Below are 19,993 nucleotides of genomic sequence, written 5' to 3' on the forward strand. Positions count from 1 at the left end.
GTGTGTGTGTGTGTGTGTGTGCGCGGGATTAGGTGGAAAAGTAGTACTCGTCGCCCGGTACCGCCGTCGCCGGTGCAGCATCAGCGGCTGCCGAGTCGAGTGCGGGCTCAGCGGCGTCCGCAGGCTCGGCGTGCATCGCAGCGTCGTGGCCCGTGACCGTGGCGAAGCGCGCAAACGTATCGTCTGGCTGTTCGTCTGCAGGCCGTGTGGGATCTGCTGCTGCGTCTGCTGGCTGTGTGACCTCTGCTTGGGCGTCTTTTGGGGTCTCGACTTCTGGCTGCGCGTCCTCAGCTTGAACCGGCTGCGCCGTCTCTGCGGGCTGTGATACCGGTCCAGCTTCCCCGCGCAGAGTTGCGTCGCTCTTGCTCGCAGGCGGCACCTCGACGCCTGTCACGGATCCGCCACTGGGCTCGGCATCGCTGCTGATGGTCTTGATCCATTCGGACACCTTGCCCCTTGCGCGCGCCACGATGGCAGATCCACTAGCCGCATCCGCCTCCTCGTCCCCGCGCGCATCGCTGCGCCGCACGTACCTCCTCTTGACCCTGGCCTTGCTTGCGTCCGCGCTCTCGGGCTTGCCCGCCTCCGAGGCGCCGCGGTTCTCGCGAGGCGGGCGCGCCGGACCCAGCAGGCCCTGTTCGCGCAGCTTATCGCGCCGCTCGCGCTGGAGCTGCGTGTTGCGCGCGCGCAGAATCACCTCGCGCATCTCGGGCGACAGCTCGCGCCGCGTGCGCTTGTCGATGATCGAGCTGAGCCGGATCTTGCCGTTGGTGGTGGTGGCGGTGGCGAGGATCTCGTTGGCCACCTTGATGCGCTCCATCATCTCGGGCGTGTACTCCTCCTTGGGCGGACGCCCGCGTCGCTTCTGGACGGGCGAGTCCTGGCTGGAGAGAGCGCGCTTGGTGGCGCTGCCGGGCACCTTGCCGACGCTACTCGCGCTCGTCTGGCTCTGCCGCGCCGCCTGCGAGACGCGAGTGCGCCGCTTGGTCATGACACGTCGACCAGCGGCGTTGGGGCGGAAATCAGCGTCGTTGGGGTCGTCGAGGTCTCGCGGCTGCAGCTCGTCTTCGACGTCGGCGTCCGACGAGTCGCCATTGTGGTCGGACTCCATCACTGCTTCTGCACCGAGAGCAAGTCCGTCGTCGTCGTCTTCCGGTGCGCCCATCATCGGGTCGTCTGCGTGTGTGTACGGTCCGGCCTGTGCTGCAGAATGGATCTGTGGAGGCTGTGGAGCTGATGGCGCTGAGACTGCGCTGTACGAGTGCGCCGCATATGCGCCATGAGAAGGAGCTGGCACGCGACTTGAGCCGGCGAGAGAAGTCTGTGCATGTGTATACACGTCATTTGGGTGGTGCGGTGGGGCCGCCGACGCTTGCCTCATGGTCGGTGCGGCGGATGGTGCAGGGGTGAAGCGTGTCGTTGCGGCTGCAGGATTCGGAGTCGAGGAGCGAGCTCTTGAACCCGATCGTCCACCGAGCAAAAAGTCGAGATCCGCACGTGTTGGCAATTTCTTTCTCGGCACAGCGTCCAGCTGAGGATAAGGCTGAGCTTGGACGGGTGCTGGCGGTGGTGCTGGCATTGCGTAGTTGAGGTGTGCCGCAACAGCTGGTGGTCGCGCATAGTACGCAGGGGCCGAAAGAGCAGCTGCATGCTGTTGTGGACCGTAGGAAGCGGGCTGTTGGGATGCATAGGCGGGCACTACGACTTGCGGCATCGGTCGCTGCATGCGCGGCTGTTGTGCTTCCAAAGGCTGCCGTGACGTTGCTGGCTTGGATGCGCTCGCCCACGGATGCAAGGGCTGGCTAGGGTCGATCTCGGGCTGAACCTTGCGTGGTCTGCCACGCGGTCTGGTTGGTGCTGGCGCTGGGTCGATCATCCTGCCCTCGACTGCTGGCGCCATTCTTTCGATGGATGCGTGTCGCTTTTGTGTTGATTCACGCCAAGGTTGTTGTGTGCGCGTGTAGCATGTCGCGGGTCAGATCGGCGACCAGTTGAGGAAGAACGCGAGTCAAAGTTCGATTGCGGGGTCGATGATGGTGTGGGTGGGTATATGGCGTTGCGAACGCGAGCAGGTGGGAGAGATGTGAATGGCTAAGAGGGAGGAGGGCGGCGTGATTTCATGGCTGCCGAGTCGCGTTTGGGCGGATTCGCTTCGCATACAGCAAAGCCCCACGCGACCATCGCCGATTCGGACCGCAAAGAACGCCGATTCGCCATCAAACTCGATCCACTACGCGCCCTCAGCTGCACGGACATCCAACACCTTCTCTCACCTGGAACGGCTTGACTTCCTCCCCTCTGCCATCCATCTTGCGAGCCGAACATCCACCCGTCATGCTGCTTATAACTTCACGGCTGGCACTCGCTGCACCAAGACGCAACCTGGGCCTTGTCCCGCTTGTGCGTCCTCTATACACCACACAGCACCGCCTACACGCCCAACCACCACCTCCTCCTCCGCAACACGAACTCAACGAGGCCGAGCAGTACCTGGCCAACAAAGCGGCGCGGAAGGCGGAACGTGCACGAAATCCGACCGGAGCTTCGGCTCGCCACGCCTCGCTCTACAGCCAGCTCTTCCCGGCGCTGCTGCGCATTCTGGCGTACGGCAGCACGGCGTACTTTGGCCTCCACCTCCTCTGGAACGTGCTCGACCGCGACGAGCAGACCAAGCTCATGAACCAACACGCAGGCTCGCTCGAAGGCACCGCAAGAAGCTTGGCTGAAAAGGTAGATCACGCCACCCAAAAGCTTGCCCCGTCCACAGCAGCGTCGGAACCAGGACAAAGGCAGCCAAAGAAGCGCTGGTACTGGCCCTTCTAGCGTCGTACACCCACCTCCATCGAGCCTTGTACACTATCAACCTCACTTCGACATCACAATCACACAGCAATACACAGATGACTGTCGGCTTGAATTGGGAGCTAAGATGCGATCACGTCCATGCCGACCCAGACCTGGTTGGCCTCGTCCGGCGCGGCTGCCGACGGTGCCAAGTCGGGGAGCCAAGCCAGGTGCGAGCCAAAGATGATTCGACCCCGTGCGTTTCTCCTCCACCTTGCGAGGGTCTTGAGTGTCTGTGGCTTGACTTGGCCCGTCTTTTGATCCACACACACCATCTGGCATCGTCTGCACTCGCCCAGCACGCCGAAAACATGCTTACCCCCGATCACGACCCTCGACAAGCCATCTTCGACAAAAGCGTCCTTGCCCTCTTTACCATCCGCCGAGGAGATCATGAAGTTGGCACGGAAACTTGCTGCTTGTGCGCTGGTCGGCGTCGGGTCGGTGGAGTGGGATGCAGACGAGTAGCCCGAATCGGAAGCTAGATCTTCCGTGCCCGGGTGGGCGGCTGCATGCATCCACTCGCCCACACGCGCTACCGAGGCCGAGTTGATCAGCAGGAACGGCGACTCGTTGCTAAAGATCAACGGCACCTTGCTCGTGGCGGTGGGGAGCTTCGAGTGTCTGCTGATGCCACTGGCTTGTCTTGCCAGCGTACACGATACGCCCAGCAACTCGCTAAGCATGCTCCGCAGCGCTGGACTCGTGTGTGCGCGTGGCCAGATCTCCGCTCCACACACTTGCGTTGCCTGACCCTTCGAGTCGCTATACTGCCCATCATCATCGAATGACACCGCAAAGCGCGAGGACGTGCCGGCAATGGTGATGACCAACTGCCGGGTATGCGTGTCGATGCGCGGCCGGATGAGCGCCATCTTGGGAAAGCGTTTCTGGCTGAGCGTCTTGCCATTGGCGAGATTCATGACGATCCATTCGCGGTCGAATTGGAGCCCGTGCGGGGTGAGCTGCCATGCCTCGCCACGCGCAAGCTCCTGCCCCGCGCACGACTTGATCGGATACACCGTGATGCTCGCCAGCTCGAACCGCCTCTGCAGCCCTCTCTGAGCCTGTACGCTCGGTGCGAGCGTAGGAGCCGGATGCGGCGAGAGGAAGAAGCGCGCAACGAACCCCACCAGACGCTCCACGTCTTCCTCCGTATTGAGCAGGCACAGGCTCGCGCGCACCGACGCCGATACCAAACCCCCCTCCAGTGCTGCGTCGCCAGCATCGTCGCATCCAGCACCTTCCGCATACTCTTGCTGGAGCCGCAACGCAGGGATGCCCAGATGCGTCGTGACGAACCCCGGATTGCAGTGTCGCCCCATGCGCATGTGGATATTGCTGATACTCGCCAGACGATCCACCTCTTGCGGCGGAACGATCGCACCCGTTGCCGTAAGCAGGTTAAAGTTGACGATCGGTCCGAACCCTTCTGCACGCACGTCTGCATCCCGATACATCCGCACAACAGCATTGCCGTTGCCATGCCGCAACCCCGTCAGTGCCGAGACCAGCTTGTCGCTCAGACCGGCCACGTACTCTCGTCGTGCATCCCACGCGCCGAAGCTCTGCGCATAGTAGTCCAGCGCCCTGTTCACGGCGAGGATACCGTGTACGTTCACCGTGCCGTCCTCGAAGCGCGCTTCGAACTCGCGCCGTGGCTTGGTCCACGCACTCTCGGCGAGGATCGCGTCGACGGTACCGCCACCGAAGTACGTCTTGCCGCCGAGGTGGGGTGCAGCTGAGGCCTTGACGAGCAGCCCGCCAATGCCGGTTGGATAGCCAAAGATCTTGTAGAACGAGAAGGCCACCATGTCCGGCAGCTCGTCGGCGTGCAGCTGTGACAAATATAGTCGGGTCGATGAGGAGAGGTACGATGCGGCGTCCAACAGCACCAGCGATCCGTCGGCCTTGGTTCGGCAAATGCGCTTCATGAGGTCAAAGTATCGTCGGCCCGTAGCGTTGCACTGCAGCGGCAAAGCCACGAGTCCTGCCTGCCCAGCCACGGCGTCTGCATCCTCTTCGCTGAACGTCGAGCTCGAAACGCCAGCGCGGGCGGCGAGGTCTCGCATGCCCACCACGCTCGTATGGCTCTGACGCAGGTACGAAAAACGAGCGTGTGGGTCGGATGAGCTTTGCAGCGATGCCCAGTCGATAGATTCGGCCACGAGCTTGAGGCTGGCCGTCGTGCCGGCTGTGAAGACGAGGTGCCAGTTGTGGGTGTCTCGAATGCCAAACAGCTCGTGCATCACCCGCATGCGAGTCGCTGTGATGTGGTCCGCGGTCGCAATCGCCGAGGGCGACTTTGAATGCGGGTTCGACAGCAGTTTCGACGAGACATCCTCGGCGACCGCCTGCACAAGGCCGGTGGGGAAAGGAGGAGCTGCTGCTGCATCGAGATAGCATGCATCGGCCAGTTGTGGACATTGCTCACTACGGACGAACTCGACCTTCTCCGCGACAGTGCCGTCTTTTCGAGGCACCAGAGCTTGCTGTGCGGTAGTGGATCCTTGTGTCGCTGAGGTCGATGGCCAAGAAGACCTCGTCCGAGACGGATGCACCGTTCGCAAGCTGACATTAGTTGCTGGCTCGGAGTGGTGATGAGAGTGCCTGTCCGCGGATGCAGGAGGTTGGACCTGGAATCGCTTCGAGGAGCGGTGTTGCGAACGTGCAGACAGTGCCAAGTAGACGAGCACAGCTAGTGCAATGCGCTGAGCTGCGGTGAGTGATCCCAGCAGCGACGAAAGATACGGTAAGGCTATGCATAGCGTCGCAGCTCCTATCGCGACAGTTGATGAGCTCATCGTCGTCGAAATCGAGGCTGCCGACGCCGAGGAGGTCGAATGCACCGACATGTTGGCGAACGGTGCTGTTGGTCGTTGAGGAAATCGGCAGCGGATGCGCAGGACCGTACTGTAACGGTTCCTTCAAGAATGATAGCAAGACCGATACATGTCCGTGTGATCATTCGGGGCGAAAGGGAAGGTAAGAGGGCGAAGAAGGGCGAGGATGACGGGGGGAGGCGAGGGAGCAAACTTGGCGGTGTGTGGTCGAGATAGGCGCATCTCGACCTGCATCCAAACCGGGGTCCTCGCCACCCACACCTTCGGACTTGGCCGAGCCCTAGATTTTTTGGACGCTGAGCCGACACCATTCGACGGCCTAACAAATTCCTCAAAGTTGCGTGTTCATACCTGGCTGCTTTCTTCGCTCTCAGCATCACATGCGCGGTCCACTGTCGGCTGTATCTCTTGATTGAGGCGTGAAATATGTTCTGTCTACGAGTCTAGCTGAACAGCGATGCCAGGGGATACTCTGCACGCGCTCTGCCACGCGTGTTTCCACCACCGAGACCGTTATTCGCGCGCAGCTTCTGCGCAAGCTGGGGGTCGTCAAACGCGGCTGCGATGCCACTCGGATCGGCAGCCGTAGCGATCATCATCCTGACCGCTGCACGCGCCGCCTTTTGCCCCGCCTCCTCAAGCATAAGTGCCACCGTGTTGGTCACGGCTCGGGGCAGAAGCGAGAGCTGCGGCTGGTCACCCTTGGCATTGACCTCCTGCACCTTTTTCCAGAACGGCTTGTCTTCGGGGAAGCGCACCAGACGCAGGTCGGTGGCGAGCGCAAGCGTCCCGTCCTCGGTCACTTCGCGGCTGGCACTCGGACGGATCTTGGCGGTGGCTTGCTCGAGCGTGAGGTTGTCCTTGGTCACCATGGCTTCGATCTCGGCCTGGAGAGCGAGTGTCATGGCGTAGTATGCTGAATCCCAGATACCGCCAATCGAGTCGACAAGCCCCTTACCGTACGGCTTGGCCGCGGTATCGGCCGCGGAGGCTTCAGAAGCTGCGACGCCGGCAGTCTTGATTTCGTCGTCAGCCTCGGACTGCGATTTGCGCGATTGCTCGGCAGCCGAGTGAGCCGCCACCGCCAGTCGCGATTCCTCCTCCTCCATGCGCTTCTTGAGCTTTTCCGTACCGGTTAGTGGCTTGGAAGCCGCATCGGATGTAGTCGCGGACATGTCGCTGGCACGGCCGAGAAGCGCTTCTTCCGCCTTGGCGACCAGGTCGGACAAGATACCGTTGCTGTCCCCATCGCCACTGCCGGCTTGGCCATCAGCCGCCTCCGCGACTGGAGTCGGGGCGGGTGTGGCACCCACTCGCTCGATCATGATCGTATTGTTGCCGCTGCTCGCGCTCACCTCCTGCGTCCTCCACTGGCTGGTGAGGCTGACTGCCTTGATCCTTCGGATGGCCGACTTGACCGACTCCTGCACCTCGCCACTAGCGCCCTCCGTGTCTGCAGCAGCCTTGACCGCCTCGGCATCTTGTCTGAGCTCGACGACCGACTCGGCAGTAGGCGTCGCAGCTTGAGACCCGGCGGTTGAGTTCACCTGAACCTGTTCCACCTCGGCATCTGGGTTGCAGCGAGCCCAGGCGCTGAGTCCCGTCATGACTCGTCCGCCGGCAAGGCTCTCGACGACGTCGCGCGAGATACTGCGGCCATCGCAGACCTTCTGCAGGAAGTCGTTGTACATCTCGTCGATGTGCTTGGCCGACTTGGCGCGCTGTGCGTCGTCGAGTTCGTGCAGCGTCGACATAGACGTGGACCCGGTGAAAAACGACTGGATGCCCACGTTGAAGCGATCGAAAAAGGCGCGTGTGATGGTGGGACGCAGCGATGCGACGCCGATGGAGCCCGTCACCGTGTTCTCGCACGCCAGAATGGCATCAGCGGCACTGGCTGCATAGTAGCCGCCCGAGGCAGCAGCGTTACCGAACGACGCCACGACGGGCTTGCCGTAGTCTTCGCGCACGCGGCGGACCGCATCCCAGATCGACTCGCTCGCCACAACGTCTCCACCTCCCGAGTCGATGCGCAGAACGATTGACTTGATGTCCTCGTGCTCGGCTGCCTCTTTGAGACCCTTGAGCACGGACGATGTCGAGAACTCGCCAGGTGCAGAGCTGATGCCTCCGAGCAGGTAGACCACGCCCACCTCGACGATTTCGTCGTCCTTGAGCTGGCGCTCGAGCGTTCGGTCGTTGACCTTGTTGTAGTGGTGGAGTGACTTGAACTTGACCTCTTCGTTGCCGCCGTGCTTTGGATCGATGAGGCGCTTGACGATCTCTCTCTTGAAGGCCGTGCCGTTGATCAGACCGAGCTCCTTTGCCTCGCGTGCCGAGAAGGGACCTTCCTTCATCCACGCCTCGAGCTTGCCGGACATGGCATCCGGATCCTCGTCGGGGAATCGGTTGACAGCGACGGCATGGACGAGACCACGGTTGAGCTCACCGAGTAGCTCGGCTTCGTTCTGGATCTGAGGCGCTGGAAGCGACTCCTCGCGGCTGAAGGTGGAGACCATGGACTTGTACTCGCGTCTTGCTTCCGCAAGCACCTTGATGCCAAAGTAGTCGAGCACCTTCTTGAAGAAAGGGATCTGCGCACCAAGACCCGTAAGTGGGACTGAGCCGGTAGGCTGAATCCAGAGCTCGTCAAATGCCGACGCCAAGAGATACTGACCCTGGCTGTTGAAGGTATCCGCCCAGGCGATGGATGGCTTTGCCTTGTCGCCGAACTGCTCCTTCTTGGCGATCTTGAACTCGTGGACCGCCTGCATGAGCTCTTCGATCTGCGCGAGTCCGAGCCGATTCGGCGTGACGGACGAGGGAAGGTGGAGGCCGCTAAAGTCGGCAAAGATGCCCTTGATGCGCTGATCCGCCTGCGCCCACTTGAGTGCACGGATGACCTCGAACATCTCCATGACGCGCGGTGCCTCCTCGCCTGCTGCAGGCGCATTGATGAGCGCGCTGACGGATGGTGGCCCCTTTGACTCGACGATGGAGCCGTCGTAGATCTTCCAGACCAGGTAGGTGTCGTCGTGGATCAGGTCTCGGAGGTAGGCGTCGCGCCTGAGCTTGAGGTAGCCGATGGCGGTGTAGGTTGCGAAGAAGCCAAAGAGGAGCGATCGACGGTAGGACCATGCCTTGGCGGTGGTGCGACCGGTGCGGGAGGAAGCGATCTTGTGCGCCACAAAGGCTGTGCGCGGGAAGCGCTTCTGCAGCGACGAGAACATGGTCCCATTCGCTGCATGTCGTGTGGACGCTTTGGCGGGTCCGCCGGATGATGGCGGCGGAGAAGACCCACTCGAGCTCGACATGGTGGTGTGCTTGGGCGGGCACTTTCTGTACGGAGTGTGGTGTAAAGATGAGGATGCTGAAGCGATGCTCGTCAAGGCTAAGCGCGGTTACGTGAGCCCTTTGTGCTGGCTGAAGCCGAGGCGCTGACGAGTCCAACACCCGTCGCGAAGATCATCTTTTGCGTGCCGCTGCCGCCCCCAGGTGGAGAGAGAGCGCATCGCAGATCCAGAAGGCGTTCTCACCTCCCGATTCGATCTCAAGCCGGGAATGCAAAAAAAGGAGGGAGGCGAACGCTCGAGAAGGAAAACGGGCGAGTCGACTGCTGAGCGAGAAAACGAAAAATCGACTCAGCCGGGCCGATCCGGATTGCACAAAGTGCCACAGCAGAGCGCAGTCGGACAGTCGACCTCCACTCTGTGCTCGTCGAGCCAGGAAGAAGACGCAAAGCTGCCAGAAGTGTTCAAAGCAAGCGAGGCGAGTTTGACCCTGGATCGATTCCATCCGTCCCTCCATCCGACGACACCTACATCTCGCCACCGCACCTCTACGCTCAACATGCTTTCCGGTCACACTCTTGTCCGATCTGCAGGTCGAACCCTGCAGCGCTCTGCACGCAACCTCCGACCCGCCGCGCGCGGTGTTGCCACCGAGGCTTCGGCTGGTCCCTCGCGCTCGTCCGCATGGTCGAGCCCCACTCTCGGTGCTGCGGCTGCGGCAATCAGCATCGGTGCTGCTGTCTACACGCTGCGTCCGTCGCCTATCCAGTGCGAGCCTCGCAAGGCATGGTCGGACCGCATGAAGCCCAAGAAGTCCAAGGGTGATGCTGCACTCCACGACGACGCCCACGCCCGACACGCGCCTGCTGCTGCCCACGACGAGCACGTCGAACCTGCCGAGGAGACGCCCGTCGCCATCGAGGTGGCCGTCGAGGAGTCCGAGGAGCAGACGGGTCAGCAGTCCGCATACGACCCCGAAACCGGCGAGATCAACTGGGACTGCCCGTGCCTCGGCGGCATGGCACACGGCCCCTGCGGCGAACAGTTCAAGGCGGCCTTCTCGTGCTTTGTCTACTCCGAGGCGGAGCCCAAGGGAATCGACTGCGTCGAAAAGTTCAAGGCCATGCAGGACTGCTTCCGCGAACACCCGGACGTGTACAAGGACGAGATCGAGGACGATGAGGCCGCCAACGCCCAGTTCGACAAGGACGAGGCCGAGGCTGCACAGCAGTCGGCACAGACGGACGCCAAGAACGACGACAAGGTTTCTGACGCCAAGGACGCGCAAAAGCACGACAAGGACGACAAGTGATTCGCTTCCGTGCCATGTCGGCGCCGATTTTAGCTCCAGAAGCTGCGCGGCCGTGATGAAGTCTAAGACGAACTTTACTCCAACCTTGTTTCCGCACTGCGCTGCACTTGCGCATCGCTTCACTACACACTTCCGCACGCTTTGACTCTGCGCATTCACGTCCTTTGCGCACACGCCCACCTCTCTCATGTAAACCAAAAGTCTGCGCCATAAGAGCTTGCTTCGAATCTACTCATATAGACATCCGCACCCCGTTCAGCTCGAGCTCTTTGCGCTCTCGCTTTTGCTTTGCCACCGATGCTCGACGCAGCCATTCAGCGCTGCATATCTGTCGCTGAATCCCTCGACCAGTGGTGCTTCGCTTTCATAGTAGGGACGACATTTCAGCATCCTGTGGCATCCTATCCATACCTTCTTCTTCCTGTCTATGTCGCCTTATTCTTTACCTTGCTCAGCCTAGTCTTCAACAGTCCATGGTTAACCAGCATCTTAGCGGCGTTCACCGTAAAGTTAGCTGGCAGTTTCTATCTTGAGCTCCGATCTCTTGTGTCTCAGCCGCCGCTTCAAGTTTCCGAACCGCAGGTCTGCCCATCTCCTCCCACCCGGACTTCCGACACTGAAGTCGAGCCACTGCCGGAATACGATCAAGTGGAACCGGGACCGCCCGGGTACGAAGAACTCTTCTACCTAGACCGCGATGCAGAACTCTGGCCTTTGGTGTGGGGAGCGCGTCGGAGGTACACAAACGCCCAATACGGAAACATCTACTACGAGCGATGGGAGTTCTGATTCTGGGTCCCTGACGCAGCGAGCCGCCATGATCCGCGACGAGCTGCTTGGCAATGACTCGGTGGCGAGCGACACCGAGCCGCTCTCCGACTCCTCGACCAGCAAGAGCGAAGGCGAAACACAGAGTCGCACCACCAAGACCATGGACAGCAGCTTCAGCGAGGCCGATCTGGAGGACAGGCTCAGCTGCTCCGGTATCGCCCATTCGCTCCGACACATTGCGCTCGCTTTCGATGAGAAGGTGAGTAGGCCCGATCGGCAAGCGACCATGTGACGGTCACACTGACCCTCTTGCTTTTACTGCCATTTGATGACAGAGTCGAGAGCTTGACAGCCTTCGAGCCGTGAGTATAATTCAGCCTATTTCCGTGACAAAGATCGAGCTGTATCGCTAAACATCCTGCCTTTTCCCCGCTTCGATCGTAGATCCAGCAGCGTCATGACGAGGAGCTCGCCATTCTTCAGGACAAACTCAAGACGGCTGAGTAGGTACCCTTTCCTCTTCCTTCTTGAGGTACGGCATCATCGCATGGACCCAAGCTGATCATTCTTTCCATATCGAACGCCGTCCCTTCGACACAGACAAGAGCAAACAGCGCGCACACTGGAGCTGCAGCTCTCGAACTCGTCTCGCGAGGACGTGGAGCGCGAGATCGACGCACTCAAGCAGAGACTCGAAGAGAAGGACGCGCTGCTCTTCGTCTCGGACCGCGTGCTTCACCGGCTGTTCAACATGATCCGCGTGATCAAGACGCAGGTGGACGAGGCCGAGTCGCTCTCCCCTGCTGTGCGCACCTCCGACGAGGAAGCGGAGAGTGACATGGAAACAGCCGAAGACTCGGACGAAGACGAGGTGTCGAAGATCGAAGCCCAGGTTCCGACGCTCAAAAGTCAGGCAGAGGAGGAGATCGACAAGATTGTGCGAGACATCGCAGAGAGGTACGGCAAGACCACCTTGGACGAAGAAGCGTAGCCCGACCCCTTAGACCAAGTAGACATCTACATCTTTGCCCTGATTTCCAGTCTAGACCCAAGTCCTTGCCGAACGTGTGTGCTATTGCAGTGCTTGCTGAGGAAGATGAGGTGCGCAAAGCCGACCGACACCATAGCGACGCCGTTTTATAGGGTCCCTCTGGGATTGACGATGTAACATTTTGGCGATTTTTTTCGCGCCGCGCTCGGACCTCGATATGGACTGCAGGTGTGCATGTTGCTCTCTCTCCACGCGATTCACCAACCATCTCCTTCTTCCACGCAGGCCGCGGGCACATCGACAACTCGCAATAGCGTGGGAACACAAAGGCCAGCGCACCAGCACTTCGCCCCTTGTTCTTGCAAACGCGAGCCTTTCCGCCCATGCAAGTCGCATAACACTGCTATGCGCCGAGCGAACGCCTCGCGACAATGAGCTTTGCCATTCCATCACACCATCTCGCCGCCATGTCGGCGGCATCTCTCACCCCGCGAGGGAACGGCACACCGCAGCGAAACGGTACAGGACTATCATCCTCGCCAGCACCATCGTCGCACGGCCATGGGGCCGCATCGTCAGCGCCAAAGGCGGCGTCGGTCGCCATGTCGGCGGCACTCTCTGCAGCCACGCAGCCAGGGACAGCGGGATCGGGGCCATCGAATCTTGTCGCCGAGTTCCTCAAGTCACCAGACGACATGGCCAAGATCGCAGCACTGCGCAAGAAGCTGCTCAAGGAACAGGCGAGTCTGTCGGCCAAGCTCAAGCTGGGTGCCAAGGAGCAGCTGGAAGCGACGCGCGAAGGACTGTTGAAGCTGCAGGCGACACGCCAAGACGTAGCGGCGATCCGGGAGGCTTTTGCACAGGTCGAAGCACTCTACAACAATACCGACGTCGACGGAGGCTCGGGACCGCAGTCGACCGACGCGAATCGCTCGTTCCGAGTGATCAGCCAGGTCTCGCAGATCCACCGCAACTTTGTGCAGACGACGAGCACGCTCGAGAAGCTCGATGCGCTTCCGGAGCAGATCGAGACGCTGGCGGACATGCTGCAGCGCGGTCAGGACGACATCATGGGACCGGCGACCGATCTGCTGCCGCTGCATTTCCATCTTTCGCAGCTCGAGGCGTTTCGCAACGAGACGTTCCAGATCGCACGCACGTGCTCGGCGGATGTGCGCAGCACGGTGGCCGAGTTCTTTGCACCGCTCGATGGGCTCATCCGGGCGTTTGACGAGTACATCATGACGCTGGCCGAACGCACGATGGATCTGGTGCGCGAGGGTCGCCCGGCAGTGGTGGTGAAGCTGGTCAAGATCATCGAGAAGGAGTCGCGTGAAGACGAGCGTGCGGCGGCGATCCGTCTGGCCAAGCGCGCCAACCTCGAGGGCGCGGCGCGGTTCCGGTCGGTGGTGGCCAACGCGCGCGTCATCAAGCTGTACCGGCCCAAATTCGTCGAGGCGATCGACCGGTCTGCGGCGGAGCTGTTTGACGAGTGCTGGTCGCGCTTTGGCTCGGACGGCACGAGTCTCGAGTTCCTGACGCACCTGGACTGGATCTACGACGATCTGCGCTTTGTCGAGGCCGAGGTGGTGCCGCTCTTTCCGGCGGACTACAAGATCGTGCGCACGTTTGTCAGGAGCTACCACAAGCATCTGGGCGCTATTCTGCGCGAACGCATCCTGGCGACGGATCCGGAGGCGAGTGCGCTGCTGGAGCTGTACCAGTTTACGCAGGAGTACACCAAGACGATGACCAGGGAGCTCGGTGCGGACAAGGCGTGGCTGGAGCCGTCGCTGTTGGGTGGCAAGGAGCAGACGATCATCGACGACTATCTGGGGCTCATCACGAACAAGATCGACGAGTGGACGGCGAATCTCATGTCGGACGAGGTGCGCGAGTTTGTGGCGCGGCAGAATGCGCCCGAGGAGGACAACGAGGGGCTGTATGGCTTGCAGGGAGCGGCGATCCTGTTCCAGATGGTCAACCAGCAGGTGGACGTGGCAGCGGATTCGGGCCAGGCGAGCGTGTTGGCCAAGGTGGTGGATCATGCTGCCAAGGCGATGCACTCTACGCAGGCGACGTGGCTGCGCGTGCTGGAGAGCGAGTTCAAGAAGCAGCGCGAGGCCAAGACGCCCGAGGATGTGGTGGGTGGACTGGTGGAGTACGTGATTGCATTGGCCAACGACGAGCTCAAGTCGGCCGACTATGCCGAGGCCCTCATCGCGCGGCTGGAGCCGATGGTGAGCAAAAAGTACCAAGCGGGCATCAGGGAGGCGGTGGACAATGCACTCAACGGCTTCCTGGACGTGTCGAAGCGGTGCACGCAGGTGCTTGTCGATCTGGTCTTTGCGGATCTGCAGCCTGCGATCAAGGAGCTCTTTGGCTTCCCGGCATGGTGCTCGGAGGGCACCATGACGACCATTGTCGAGACGATGCGCGACTACACTTCGGACTACAGCGAGCGGCTCAACCCGAACCTGTTCGACGTGCTGTGCGACGACATGATGGACCGCTTCCTCGTGTCGTACATCGGTGCACTGCGACGGGTGGGTAGCGGCAAACTGCGCATGCCTGCAGCCGGCGATCAGATGCGCAAAGACGTCGAAGACGCCAAAACCCTCTTCCTCGCTTTCAAAAAGGAAGAGGAGGTGCAGGAGAAGTTCGAGGTGGCCGATGCGATTCTGGGCATGCTCACTTCGTCGCCGACGATGGTCTTTCTGCCGTACTGGAGTTTCGCCAAGGCGCATGGGTCTCACTTGGGATTCCTGGAGGCTCTCATGCGGGCGCGCGACGATCTCAAGAAGGACGATGTCAACGGCATCATGGAGAGCGCGCGCCGCAAGGTCAAGAGCGAAGGGCTCAACGACGTGGTTCCCGAGACCGGTGGGCCGACGGTGATGAGCCGCGTAGCCCAGGCGTACGGCTCGAGCTTTGGCAGCGGCCTGCTCGCCAATCTGGGCGCCGAGAGAGCCGCGGGCATGGCGGCGAGCGCTTTAGCTAGCTGGAAGAGCAAGGAGCGCGAGTGACCGACCCAGCCCTCACAGAAAAAGTGAACGAGCCCAAGCCTGCGATAATTCGCCGGCGATGCGGATTGCACGTGTCGGCGCTACGGTGAAATGCGCACCGCACCTTTGCAACAATGACCGGTGTGCGATTGCTGAATGAGCGCGCGCGCAAAGAACCGTACCGAGCGGAGATGGAAAGGGCAAGCGCAACAGAGAGCGACGGCGATGCGAGCGGGCGGATCGGTAAGCACGCTGTGCGATTGTGAGAAGTGTAGCCGAAGAGCCAAGCGAGGACGCAGTGAGAAGGCGGTCGCGTCACTGCTTGGAGAGCGAGAGAAATCGGCACGGAGGAGGCGGAAAAGTGGCCGTTCCGAGGATTTCCACTCCAATTCGTGCATTTTCTTTTTCCTTTTCTTTTTTGGTTTTTTGTCTTTTCAATTTGTCAAGTGACCGACGTGCAGCGGCGCCCCACCTTTTTCTTTTTTTCTTTTTTTCTCAGGGCAGCGCAGTCAAGTGACAAAGTGTGGGTCTGATCTGGAGAGATCTGGCTCAGAATAGGCACCTCGCTGCACAGCTCTCCACAATCTGCGTAAAGCATCTCGGCGCCCGCAGCTTTGATTCGAAGCCTCGAAACGTGGGTGCACAGACGCGCCCCCCAAAAGAGGCGGCTTTGCAATCCAATATTCCGTCAGTCTTCGCCCCGAACCGAACACTGCGCTGCTGCCGGCTCGAGCTGCAGCATCGGCTCTCCATCTGAAAGCCGTCCGTCGGAAAAAGGGATGAAGGAATCACAATAGCCGTGTGACGCCGATTGCATTGCAGTAGGACAACACTTCCGTCGGCTGGCCCACCTCGAATCTTGGAAGCCATCCACCATCATCCACCTCTCCGTTCCAACTCGCTCGTGCTGCTGACTCGGACGCGGCCATCGCTGGCATCCACATCACCCTCCATCCGCTCCGTCTGGGTGTCGATGCCACTGCCGCACCGCGCCATGCAGCCACGCCTGTCCTAGCCACACCATCACTCTAGACGCGAACACCGCCAACACCAAAGGAAATCAACCATCATGGCGCAGAACCAGGCCCTGTCGCCGTCTGCCACGGGCGCAGACGCCAAGGACGACCAGCCAAGGAGCGGCCTCAAGAAGAGACGCATCCAGCAGGCCTGCCGCCCGTGCGGCATCAAGAGAGTCAAATGCGACGGATCTCATCCTTGCATCACTTGCATTCGCTCCGGCGAGGTCTGCGAGTACGGCCAGCCCAAGAAGCGCGGCCCACCCAAGGGTTCCACACGCGGCACCAGCAAGGCTGCAAAGCGAAACGCAAACGCACATCCACACGCCGCCCCGTCCGTCCCGCGCAAGAACGCCCACGATGCAGCCGCCGCCCAGCCCATCCAGTCCACCCGCGACTACGTCGCTTCGGCTCCCTCGGCAGCTGCGTCCACTACTGCCGACGCCACACCCGTCTCACTCTCGCGCCCACCACCACCGGCCTATCCAGACAACGCCGACTGGTCTCGCTCCGGCCTTCCTCCTCTCCCGGTCTCAAACAGTGCCATCGCGTCGTCGTCCCGCTTTCCTCCYCCTCCCTCTTCCGCACAAACACATCCGCACTCGATCCAGTATGCATCATTACCGCCGCCGCAGCCGCCCCAGCAGCCCTACTATCCCTCGTCCTCAGCAGCCGCCCCGATGACAGCATCCGACCCCTACTCGTCCGACATGCACGCCGACCCTTATCCCGGATCGGGTCATGCCTCCCCCGAAGGAAGCTACCGCACCGAGAGCCACCGCACCGGCGCCGGGTCCATCCACGACGGCAGCATCGGTAGCCCCAGCTACGCGCCCCGTGCTTCCAGCCCCAACCACTATCGATACGACCCCGCCGGCTCCTCTTATCCGCACAAGCCACGCGCAGAGACCTTCTACCGCGGAAGCAGCAGCGGCCTTGGCTTCATCCGCCCTCCGCCTGGCGCCTCGGACCGCAAACTGCCTCCGCTCGACTTTCTCGGCACACGCTCTTCCAACAGGTCGTCCTCTTCGCCAGGAAACTACGGAAGACTCTCCATCGGCTCCGATACCTTCGACTCCACCCTCTCCAGCCGCTCGGGTGCATCGCGTCCAGTTATCAAGTCGCAGACTTCACACACTCGCCCCTCGGCTTCTACTTCCCACTACCCTGCACACGCACCGTACGCGGCCCCTGCAGCGGACTCGTCTCGTGCAGATCACCGGCTCATGCCCGCCAATGCCGCTGCGTCTTCGCATGTCCAGCCTCAAGCCGCACCCGTATGGTCGGCTCAGCCACGCTTCCCACCTCAGTCGGACGCATTAGCGGACCCGCCGGCCTCCAATATACCCACAGGCATTCGACAGTCCCACACGAGCGACAACAATCAGCTCCTCGTCGAAGGCACCCTCTTGCAGCTTCAGCGCGACCGTGATAGCGACCGCAAGCCTCCGCTCGCTTCTACGGGCGCACCCACCTCCACTGCACCCGCACCCAACGGCGTGACGGATGACGTCAACCTCGAGCCGCTCCTCTGGGTCGAACCGGGCGAGGATAGGCGCAGCGGCGTCGACCGCCCCGGCGTCTCGCTCACCAAGCCCGAGATCCCGCCACTCATCCAGGAGCGCCTCTTCACCATCTTCTGGGGCATCGTACAGACCATCTGGCCCGCGCTCTACAAGCCTGCCCTCTGCCTCACCGGCTTCAACGTGATCGACGCTGAACGCCATCCCATGCTGCACAACGCCGCCTGTGCCCTCGCCGCCGTCGCCTGGGACTCGGGCGAATGCGGCGTGTCGGAGCAGGACACCGAGGCGACCCAGTCCGACTGGGTCGAGCGCACTGCCTCGGACCTCAGCTTCAGCCAGGGTCCCGGACAGCTCGGCGACGGCACCAGCCTGCGCCGGCTCAGCGCCGCCGATCTCGGCGACATCTTCCTCGCGCGCGCCAAGTACTACTTGGTCAAGACCAACAACGAGCCGAGCCTCGAGACGATCCAGTCGCTCTTCTTTATGGCGCTACGCGAAGGCGGCAACGGCCGCGCGAGCCAGGCGTCGGCGTATCTCTCCACCGCCTGCCGCATGTCGATCGACCTGGGCCTGCACCGCCAGCGCGACTTCTCGTCGGTGCTGGGGCTTCACTTTTCGCATGCCGAGGAGCAGGCGAGGCGCCGCATCTTTTGGTGCCTATTTTTGCTCGACAAGACCTCGTCTGCTTCGCTTGGTCGACCCGTGACGCTGCGATGGGCCGAGATCGACTGTCCGCTCCCCAACAGCGACGAGGTGGACGAGAAGGAGACGTGGGCTGAGACCACCAACAACAGCTCGCTCATCAAGGATCGCGCGCGCAACATGCTGCTCAAGACGCCCATTGCTGCCATGACGCATCTGCGCTTCGGCGTGCGGCTCGGGCAGATCTGCGAACAGGTCACCGCGATCTACACGCAGGTGCGGAGGCCAGATGCCGATCCGGGCGCAGAGGGCGGCGATGCGGTCGCTGAAGATCCAGGCAAGGAGAGCGGCGGCGGTGCTGCTGGTGCACAGGGTGGAGCGCCCGAGTGGGAAACACGACTGATTCGGCTGCACGGCATGCTAGAAGCATGGGAGCGCGACCTGCCTCATCGACTGCGCTTTGAAGAGCCGGCTCATCGGCTGCCCAACACGCTCTCGCAGCACCTGTGGTTCCAGGTGTGCAAGCTCATCCTCCACCGGCCGTACATCCTCAAGCAGTCGTCGCGCGCGGACCTGCCGCCTTCGCATCGCATCTGCACCGACGCCGTCGGCAAAATCTGCGACATCCTCACGGCGTACGACAATAACTTTGGCATGCGCAAGCTCTCGTCGACGTTCACCTACTGCATCTTTACGGCGTCGACGATTGAGATCGCCAACACCACTTCGACCGATGCGAGCGTTGCGGTCGAGGCCAAGCGAAGGCTGCGGAAGTTTATGACGTGGCTGTCGAGGATGAGTGGCACTTGGCAGAGCGCCACGCACCACCTCAAGATCCTCGAGCAGCTCGGACACGGGATCGATGCGGATCTGGATGGGACGGGGCTGCCGAGCCATCGAGAGGCGAGCACGAATGCGAGCATGGTGGTGAGTAGGGCCGATAGCCCGTCCGGCGCGACAGGGGCGGGTGCCGGTGCGGGTGCCAAGGATGCGGTGGGAGAGGTGGGTGTTGCGTCGCTCCACTTGCCCAAGGACGCGCTCGAGGTGATGGCCGAGAGCAAAGCGACGCAGGTGCAGGGCGATGGCGCCCAGCACGAAGGTGGCCTGCACGAGGGTGCGGCGGCGGTGGGAGCGAGCGAGGCGATACAGCACGCCGGGTTTGGCGACGAGCTGGGCGGGCTGTCGGTGCCAGGCCCGATCGGGGCGCCCATGTCGCTCTCGCGCTCGCGAGCGAGCTACCAGATCCCACCGGCGATTCAGGACGACCTGTTGGCGCAGTTCCAGTCGCAGAACCAGGGTCAGGGCCTGATGTACACGTGGCCATCGCGCGTGCCCACCCCGAATCCAGCCAGTCTCAATCCCTCCGCAGGGCAACCCGGCCCAGGCGCAGGTGCGGGGGCGGGGGCGGTGGGGATGTTCGATACAACTCTCGGCGCAGGATCCACAGCCCCAATGGGTGAGCCGCAGACTGGGGGCGCAGCGGTGAGTGTGGATCCAACGGCGTATCTCAAGCTGCACGACACGTCGTACTGGGGCGCGATGCCGTTGGCGTCGGAAGATGCACTGTCGTGGGCCAACTTTACCAACTCGTACATGGAGGCGCTCAACGGTATGACCACGAGTGCGGTTCAAATGCAGCAGCCTGCAGCCTATGCCCCCTCCGCACCAGCCCCAGCACCAGCCCCAGCAGCACCGGCGGCCACTGCAACACAGTGAAACTAGCAATGGATTTATTTTCGTGCTATGCGTGGGG

The 19,993-nt window shown here is 61.7% G+C and overlaps 7 protein-coding genes across 7 annotated transcripts; 4 read left to right on the plus strand and 3 right to left on the minus strand.

The window, feature by feature from the left end:
* Positions 1–28: 28 nt before the first annotated feature.
* Positions 29–1,900, minus strand: PAN0_009d3736 (uncharacterized protein; the record flags this gene model as incomplete). The annotated part of the gene is made up of 1 exon (XM_014800696.1): positions 29–1,900. One exon carries the CDS (start codon positions 1,898–1,900, stop codon positions 29–31), a length of 1,872 nt encoding a protein of 623 aa, XP_014656182.1.
* Positions 1,901–2,334: 434 nt separating this feature from the next.
* PAN0_009c3737 (uncharacterized protein) lies at positions 2,335–2,823 on the plus strand (the record flags this gene model as incomplete). The annotated part of the gene is made up of 1 exon (XM_014800697.1): positions 2,335–2,823. One exon carries the CDS (start codon positions 2,335–2,337, stop codon positions 2,821–2,823), a length of 489 nt encoding a protein of 162 aa, XP_014656183.1.
* Positions 2,824–2,924: 101 nt separating this feature from the next.
* PAN0_009d3738 (molybdenum cofactor sulfurase) lies at positions 2,925–5,699 on the minus strand (the record flags this gene model as incomplete). The annotated part of the gene is made up of 1 exon (XM_014800698.1): positions 2,925–5,699. The coding sequence occupies one exon, from the start codon at positions 5,697–5,699 to the stop codon at positions 2,925–2,927; it is 2,775 nt and encodes a 924-aa protein (XP_014656184.1).
* A 431-nt stretch (positions 5,700–6,130) lies between these two features.
* Positions 6,131–9,001, minus strand: PAN0_009d3739 (protease IV sppA; the record flags this gene model as incomplete). Its single annotated transcript, XM_014800699.1, has 1 exon — positions 6,131–9,001. One exon carries the CDS (start codon positions 8,999–9,001, stop codon positions 6,131–6,133), a length of 2,871 nt encoding a protein of 956 aa, XP_014656185.1.
* A 64-nt stretch (positions 9,002–9,065) lies between these two features.
* Positions 9,066–12,051, plus strand: PAN0_009c3740 (intermembrane space import and assembly protein 40; the record flags this gene model as incomplete). Its single annotated transcript, XM_014800700.1, has 8 exons — positions 9,066–9,092; positions 9,183–10,285; positions 10,530–10,658; positions 10,760–11,006; positions 11,098–11,319; positions 11,396–11,422; positions 11,505–11,563; positions 11,661–12,051. 8 exons carry the CDS (start codon positions 9,066–9,068, stop codon positions 12,049–12,051), a joined length of 2,205 nt encoding a protein of 734 aa, XP_014656186.1.
* A 431-nt stretch (positions 12,052–12,482) lies between these two features.
* Positions 12,483–15,077, plus strand: PAN0_009c3741 (exocyst complex component sec6; the record flags this gene model as incomplete). The annotated part of the gene is made up of 1 exon (XM_014800701.1): positions 12,483–15,077. The coding sequence occupies one exon, from the start codon at positions 12,483–12,485 to the stop codon at positions 15,075–15,077; it is 2,595 nt and encodes an 864-aa protein (XP_014656187.1).
* A 1,048-nt stretch (positions 15,078–16,125) lies between these two features.
* PAN0_009c3742 (uncharacterized protein) lies at positions 16,126–19,956 on the plus strand (the record flags this gene model as incomplete). The annotated part of the gene is made up of 1 exon (XM_014800702.1): positions 16,126–19,956. The coding sequence occupies one exon, from the start codon at positions 16,126–16,128 to the stop codon at positions 19,954–19,956; it is 3,831 nt and encodes a 1,276-aa protein (XP_014656188.1).
* Positions 19,957–19,993: the final 37 nt, after the last annotated feature.

This window comes from Moesziomyces antarcticus (genome assembly GCF_000747765.1).
Source record: "Moesziomyces antarcticus DNA, scaffold: scaffold_v10009, strain JCM 10317, whole genome shotgun sequence".
In the NCBI taxonomy this organism is placed as follows: domain Eukaryota; kingdom Fungi; phylum Basidiomycota; class Ustilaginomycetes; order Ustilaginales; family Ustilaginaceae; genus Moesziomyces; species Moesziomyces antarcticus.